This window comes from Stegostoma tigrinum, chromosome 1 (genome assembly GCF_030684315.1).
Source record: "Stegostoma tigrinum isolate sSteTig4 chromosome 1, sSteTig4.hap1, whole genome shotgun sequence".
Lineage (NCBI taxonomy): Eukaryota > Metazoa > Chordata > Chondrichthyes > Orectolobiformes > Stegostomatidae > Stegostoma > Stegostoma tigrinum.
The window spans coordinates 149600028-149606754 of record NC_081354.1 but is presented as its reverse complement, the minus strand read 5'-3'; the positions used below and the strand labels follow the sequence as shown (position 1 = coordinate 149606754).

The following is a 6727-nucleotide window of genomic DNA, read 5'->3' as shown; positions in this document are numbered from 1 at the left end:
GGTTGTCCTCTTTCTCCAGGCGCTAACTGTGTCTCTTTCTGACCTCGTGTTGACCGGATTTTCATCGCATTCTCCCTCTGTCTTCCCCACCACTTTATCCAAGATTTTCATGAACAACTGGAGAGGCTTTATTGAGGGAAAAGAATGAAATAAGAACGGGGTGGGGTATGGATAAGCGTGAAGTCAGAATGAACAGACTATTTAAAAGTCTATTTAAAAATATCTAGATGCTGAGCGACACTCCAGTACGAAACTGTGTACACGTTGAAAAGAGGAGCTTGCAGGATATATGTCCGAACAGGGATCACTTGTTAAAACAAGGCTGGCTCATCAACTTTTAACAAAGATCTGCGGACCGTGGAAATGCCGAACTAAAGCAGAAATTGCTGAAGAGGCTCAGCAGGTCTTGGCGGCATCAGAAGGAAGTTGTGGGGATCACTGGATTCTCTGCACGGATACTGCCAGATCTGCTGAGATTCTCCAGCAATTTCGGCTCTTGTATCTTGTTAACTCGTTGTTTGTCCAAGTGGGAAAGCAAAGAGCACTGAAACGAAGCGACGTGGAACTCCAAAAAGAGGAGTGCATGCGATTCTAGCCGAATGTATTGTCCCTCTCCCCACGCCGCCACCCCACAAAAGTTAATCACTTCGGCAATAAATAGGTGGGAACACAAAGCTGCGGCCAGCGCTAACAATTTCTGTAACCAACTTCCAAACTCCGAAAGAACTGTGGATGCTCTAAATTAGAAAAAAATGAAATTATTGGGAAAGCTCAGGAGGCCTGGCAGCATCTGTGGTAGTTCTGAGGAAGGATCATTCGATTCGAAACGTTAATCCTGAATTTCGTCTCCACAGATGCTGGAAAACCTGCTGTGCTTTTCCAGCGATTTTGTTTCTAACTTCAAGATCCCCTCCGAGCCTCTGAGGCGGCACGACCCTGAAAGGATCCCGGTGTCGTTTCTTGGAAGGTGGTGTGCGGAGAGGGAACAGACCTCAATAAATGGTCATTTCTAACACCCAATCCCATTGTCTCTCCTGGCACTTCGCGGTGAGGTGACTGGCCGCGCCTTAATCTGAGGCGCGTAAAGAGCGAGCGGGAATCGCACTCTCTCAGTGCAGTAAACACCAGGAGATGCTGCTGCTGCTGTTGTCCAAACCGCCAGAAAACTGGAGCAGAGATTGGCGGAGGAGGTGGGGATTATTTGTAAATAGTTCTGTTTGGGAGAACGAGTCAATATTGCGGGCGGTGTATCCACTCTCTCTGGGCTCTCAGGCCGATGGAAATGCAGGGAAGGTGTGTGTGTGTGTGCTTTATGTGATCTCACTTCGTCTCCAAACTGAAACGTGAAGAAGAATAATTCGGGGGAAGATCCCAGGCTGGGATGGGAGGACGCAAGCGCAGAGCTGTGTCAGGGGGAGGTGATGGGGTGTATGTGTGTGCTGGGGGGGGGGGTGCTGTGGATGTGGATGGTGATGGGAGGGGGTGGAGTTTAGTATAAAACTGCCTGTTCTGGGCTCTGCCATGGACATTTCCCGCCTGAAGCTGACGGAGCAGGGAGTGCGCCGGGTCACAGCAGACCAGACCATGGGATGGACTTCGACCTCATCGCCAGCAACCGGACGGCGGCTGCGGAGCAGGGCTGCCGGTTTCGGCCCGTTAGCTTCGCCTGGCTCTCCGCCTTCAACCGGAGCAACGAGTCTCGGGCGGGGGAGCCGCTGAGCGGCGACTTGGAGGCGGGAGGCACTTCAGCCGCCGCCCGCATCGTCATCTCGGTGGTGTACTCGGCGGTGTGCGCTCTGGGGCTGCTCGGTAACGTGCTGGTCCTCTACCTGATGAAGAGCAGGCGGGGCTGGAAGAAATCCTCCATTAACCTGTTCGTCACCGGACTGGCGGCCACTGACTTCCAGTTCGTGCTGACCCTGCCCTTCTGGGCGGTGGACACGGCGATGGACTTCAGCTGGCCCTTCGGCCGGGTCATGTGCAAGGTTGTCTCCCTGGTGACCGTCATGAACATGTACGCCAGCGTCTTCTTCCTCACCGCCATGAGCATGGCCCGCTATTGGTCGGTAGCTTCCGCCCTGAAGCCCAGGAGCAAGATGAGCGGCTGCTCGGCCATGTGGGTCAGCATCGTGATCTGGATCTCCGCTGTGCTGGCCAGCATCCCGCACGCTGTCTTCTCCACCACCACCAGGATCTCCAACGAGGAGCTGTGCGTGCTGAAGTTCCCGGACCACAACGGCTCCGGTCAGTTCTGGCTGGGTCTCTACCAGATCCAGAAGGTGCTGTTGGGCTTCCTCATCCCTTTGGTCCTCATCACGGTCTGCTACCTGCTGTTGCTGCGCTACGTGACCAACAGGAATGTCAGCAGCTCCAGCGCCAGCCGGAGGTCCAAGGTGACCAAGTCGGTCACCATTGTCGTTCTGTCCTTCTTTCTGTGCTGGCTCCCCAACCAGGCGCTGACTTTCTGGGGAGTCCTGATCAAACTCAACGCCGTTCAGTTCACCTCCGAGTACTACATCGCCCAGTCCTACATCTTCCCCATCACCGTCTGCCTGGCTCACACTAACAGCTGCCTGAACCCCATCCTGTACTGCCTGATGAGGAGAGAGTTCCGCAAGGCGCTGAAAGGCATGTTCTGGAGGATGTCCTCCCCCACCATTATACACATGCGGCCCTTCACAGCCAGCACTAAGCCAGAACAGGATGAGCAGAGGCATGTCATCATTCCGAAAAACCCGGTCCAGCCGGAGATTTTGTATTACCCTCCGGGGGTTGTGATGTGCAACGGGCGATATGACATCTTGCCCGCCAACTCTGCGGAGCCCCGCTATTAAGGAGGCTGTGGAATGAGTTAAAATTGATCCGCTTTTCAGAAGAACGATATAGTGTAAGTCTGCCGAGGTTTAGCCAACTCTCAAGCCATTGTAGTTCGTCACTTTGCCATTGCAGTTCGATCGTTTCTCCAGACCAAATTGCTCTGGGTTAATCGTTGTGTGGCTGAAACAGCAGCAGTGCTGATCCCAAGACAAGCGGTGCGAGCATACAGTCATATCGGACACAGAATGTTAGCTATTTTCTTTCGCCACAGATGCGCCCACTGAGTTCCTCCGTCACTTTCTGTTTTAATGTTTATACGCGCCCCCTTAACAGCGAAATTTCCGAAGTTAGCCGCAATTGATTTTAACGCATAGGAATCCAGTTAATAGCAGAACCGCTAGGCGACAGTCATTACAGCCAAACATTATCCTATCCCGTGAGATTGTTGTGAAATAATAATCGGATTGGAACCAGGTACAGCTCCGTTTACTGTACAGCATCATACGCCACGAAGTAGGGCACTCGCACTTTTCAGAACAAAAATAATCGCCGTGTCTAGTTTGGAAACTTTTGAGTTCGATCTTCTAAATTAGTTTGTGGTCTTCTCGAACAATGAAAGGCTGTGAATGATCGTAAATATCATGACACAAACTCAAGTTGTATGTTTTCACTTAAGCAGGGTGACAAGTTGAACAGAAAATATATGAATTTCATTCTGTGAAAAGCGTAATTATTCGGCATCAGGTGAAATCACAGCATCTGTGTGAGAGGTTGCCACAGCTCCGGGAAGCCCTATTTGATACGGAATCGTTTTCACTTCAAATTGCAATCAATGTGCGCTCCAAATTACAGTTTATCTTTGGTTTGTCTGTCTTTTACGTTCATCCTCCTTCTTCAGTCTGAGGTACTCGTTACAAAATTCTCCATCTTCAAGTAATTCACCATTCGTATTCCACGTGACGATGAAAAATCTAAACGCCCCGACCTCTGGAGATTCTGATACAGTGCCATGTTTACTTTTCAGGATTCACTGTTCACAATAGTAGCTTTGCTAAAACTCCTCTTCTGCAGATATTATTTGTTAGAAATAAACCATTATACTCGCAAACTGCTTGTTTATAAAAACCAAAAGAAGTGCAGATGCTGTAAATCAGGAACAAAAACAAAGTTGCTGGAAAAGCTCAGCAATTCTGGCAGCATCTGTGAAGGAGAAATCAGAGTTAACATTTCGGGTCCAGTGACCCTTCCTCAGAACTGACCCTTTCTGAGGAAGGGTCACTGGACCTGAAACATTAACTTTGTTTTCTCCTTCCTAAATGCTGTCAGATCTGCTGAGCTCTATCTGCATATTTATGTTCCTTAATAATAATGTAGACAACAAAGATTCATGATTGAAAGATTGCACAATTTTGATTATTTTCATATTCACCAGTTTTAGCACTTATAATTGGAAATTAAAGTTATGAACCAAAACTGTGTTGTAAGTATTAACTACTATTTTTGCTAAATAGGTAATGATAGTGCTAAAATACTTAATTAATTGAGCATTACTATACTATTCATTTTGCATTGATGTAAAACAGTTTCAGATATACATTGACACATATCAGAATTAAAGTTAATATAATTTAAAAGTTGAGTTGATAATTTGACTGAAGTGCATTAGTTGCTCTAGAAAGTAGTTCTGCACTGTTTGGGTTTCAGAGTCATTCATGAAGAGCTACAGTCAACAATGGCAAAATACTAAATCACCAAATCATACAATGCAGGTAAAGGAAATTTGTTCACTCCTATCTATTTTATACTTACCCATTTAGTCCCACTCCCTTGTTTCTTATCTGTAGCTATGATTATGTTTCCTTTTCAAATATCTGTTCCTTTAACTTGAAGCCAGTGGTTCCTTTATGTCAATGAGGCATATTGCAACTTTGATTTAATCTGCTACTTTTGTACTGTCATAAATAGTTTTGAGTGCATAGTGAAGTTGCTAGTGCTATTGGAACTTCAGAGCTTGGAGCCAGTCTGACTTCAGAATGCAGCATGTCAAGCAGCGTGAAACCCTTTACAGGCACCTGGCTCAAACATCTCAGGAGTAACACCAGACAAAAAATTACTTTGGAGCTGGCTAAAGTGAATCATAAAAATTAACTCATATTTTCTATTCAACTTCCAGTTGCGTAAGAATCAAAAATTGAAAAGTACAGCTAAATAGATGTTAAAATGTGAGGCTGGATGAACACAGCAGGCCCAGCAGCATCCTGAGATGCTGCTGGGCCTGCTGTGTTCACCCAGCCTCACGTTTTATTATCTTGGATTCTCCAGCATCTGCAGTTCCCATTATCGCTAAATAGATGTTCCTTTCTCGACCATTCCAACTCAAAAAGAAATGCTGCTCGTGATTAAAAGATTTTACATGCATACTGAGAATTTTCCTGGTTTGCAATTTTTGGGAGCATTGTGTTTCAATGAACTGAATTTATCTGAACTTGTAATATTACTGTAGACAATGTTTAAAACAATAACAGTAAGTTGCTTTTATATAGCATCTTTTAGTAAAACTTGACAAGACACTTAACAGAATTGTTAGAAGACAAAGTTTGACACAGAATGTATTTGAAAGCAAGAAATTTTGTGGCGTGTAGTAAAGAAGAAAGAAACATAACTGAATAAATAGTTCAGTGAGGGAACTTCAGACCTTAGAGCTGTTGTGATCTTTGTGGGGAAGCCATAAGCACATTTATTGAATTAGTCTCAGTGGAAGAAGTTACTTACAGGACTCTACTTCTTATGCTTTTCTTTGTGTCACATGAATCAGAACCAACACTGCATCTTTTTGCTTTGCACAGAAGAACATTTGTTGAGTAAAATTATTTCTTACTGTCAGTTTTTAAATTTTACTGATATAGTTCTCATGTTCTACCTTATGTAAACCGTAACTCATTCAAAACTCTTCTGCTGTAACCTTACTCTCGCCAAGTCACCTTTATCCTTGCACTCACTGGCTCAATGGTTTTCAATCTAACAATAGCTCAAACATAAAGTTCAAATTTTGTACTCAAATCCAACCTCTAGAATTTCCTACGACATTCCAAGAATTCTCCTTTACGTTGATTTTGCCCTCTTCCACATCTCTCATTTTCATCACTCCAGCATTGGTTACTTCATCAGTTTAGATCTTGTGTCAACCTTGAGTAAAAGTAGTGTAGGGAGGAAAGTTTTTAATTTCTTTATCTGAATCTGTAATTCTTTTACAGAACGTTTGAAAGGATTTTGAGATATTTCATCAATTGTAAAGGAATCAATTGTGAATTTCTTGATAAATAAAATCCTAGTGACCTGAAGGGGCACCAATAGGAAGCTGTGTTGCTAAAAGACACAAAGGAGAGTTACAGACAAACGGAGCTACCAGCAGAGGAGCAGAAGGAGAGTCACGAAGAGAGTTACTTGCAGAGTAACTGGAAGTTGAAGACAATCCATGCACAGGTACAAAGACAGAGCAGACAAAGTTATAAACAGTAACACAGAGAATTCTTGTGAGGAGAAGCAGCAAATCAGTCTCCATACAAAGTTAGAGATAATGGGAACTGCAGATGCTGGAGATTCCAAGATAATAAGATGTGAGGTTGGATGAACACAGCAGGCCAAGCAGCATCTCAGGAGCACAAAAGCTGACGTTTCGGGCCTAGACCCTTCATCAGAGAGGGGGATGGGGGGAGGGAACTGGAATAAATAGGGAGAGAGGGGGAGGCGGACCGAAGATGGAGAGTAAAGAAGATAGGTGGAGAGAGTATAGGTGGGGAGGTAGGGAGGGGATAGGTCAGTCCAGGGAAGACGGACAGGTCAAGGAGGTGGGATGAGGTTAGTAGGTAGCTGGGGGTGCGGCTTGGGGTGGGAGGAAGGGATGGGTGAG

At 45.5% G+C, this 6727-nt stretch overlaps 1 protein-coding gene across 5 annotated transcripts; it reads left to right on the top strand.

The window, feature by feature from the left end:
* Positions 1 to 1069: 1069 nt before the first annotated feature.
* On the top strand, positions 1070 to 6471 carry rxfp3 (relaxin family peptide receptor 3). Of its 5 annotated transcripts, XM_048543652.2 has the most exons (3): positions 1541 to 2887; positions 4522 to 4586; positions 6072 to 6471. In XM_048543652.2, the coding sequence occupies exon 1, from the start codon at positions 1590 to 1592 to the stop codon at positions 2832 to 2834; it is 1245 nt and encodes a 414-aa protein (XP_048399609.1). In that variant the 5' UTR covers positions 1541 to 1589; the 3' UTR covers positions 2835 to 2887; positions 4522 to 4586; positions 6072 to 6471. The 5 variants fall into 5 exon arrangements, 4 of the variants coding, with proteins under 4 accessions (XP_048399609.1, XP_048399614.1, XP_059505350.1 ...); XR_009446262.1 differs by lacking the exons at positions 1541 to 2887; positions 6072 to 6471 and adding an exon at positions 1070 to 1190 and having other exon boundaries at positions 4522 to 5040; XM_048543657.2 differs by lacking the exon at positions 4522 to 4586.
* Positions 6472 to 6727: the final 256 nt, after the last annotated feature.

Bases quoted from the DNA above. Each gene is read 5' to 3' on its own strand.
- rxfp3 (XM_048543657.2), top strand. From the start codon at position 1,590: ATGGACTTCGACCTCATCGCCAGCAACCGGACGGCGGCTGCGGAGCAG.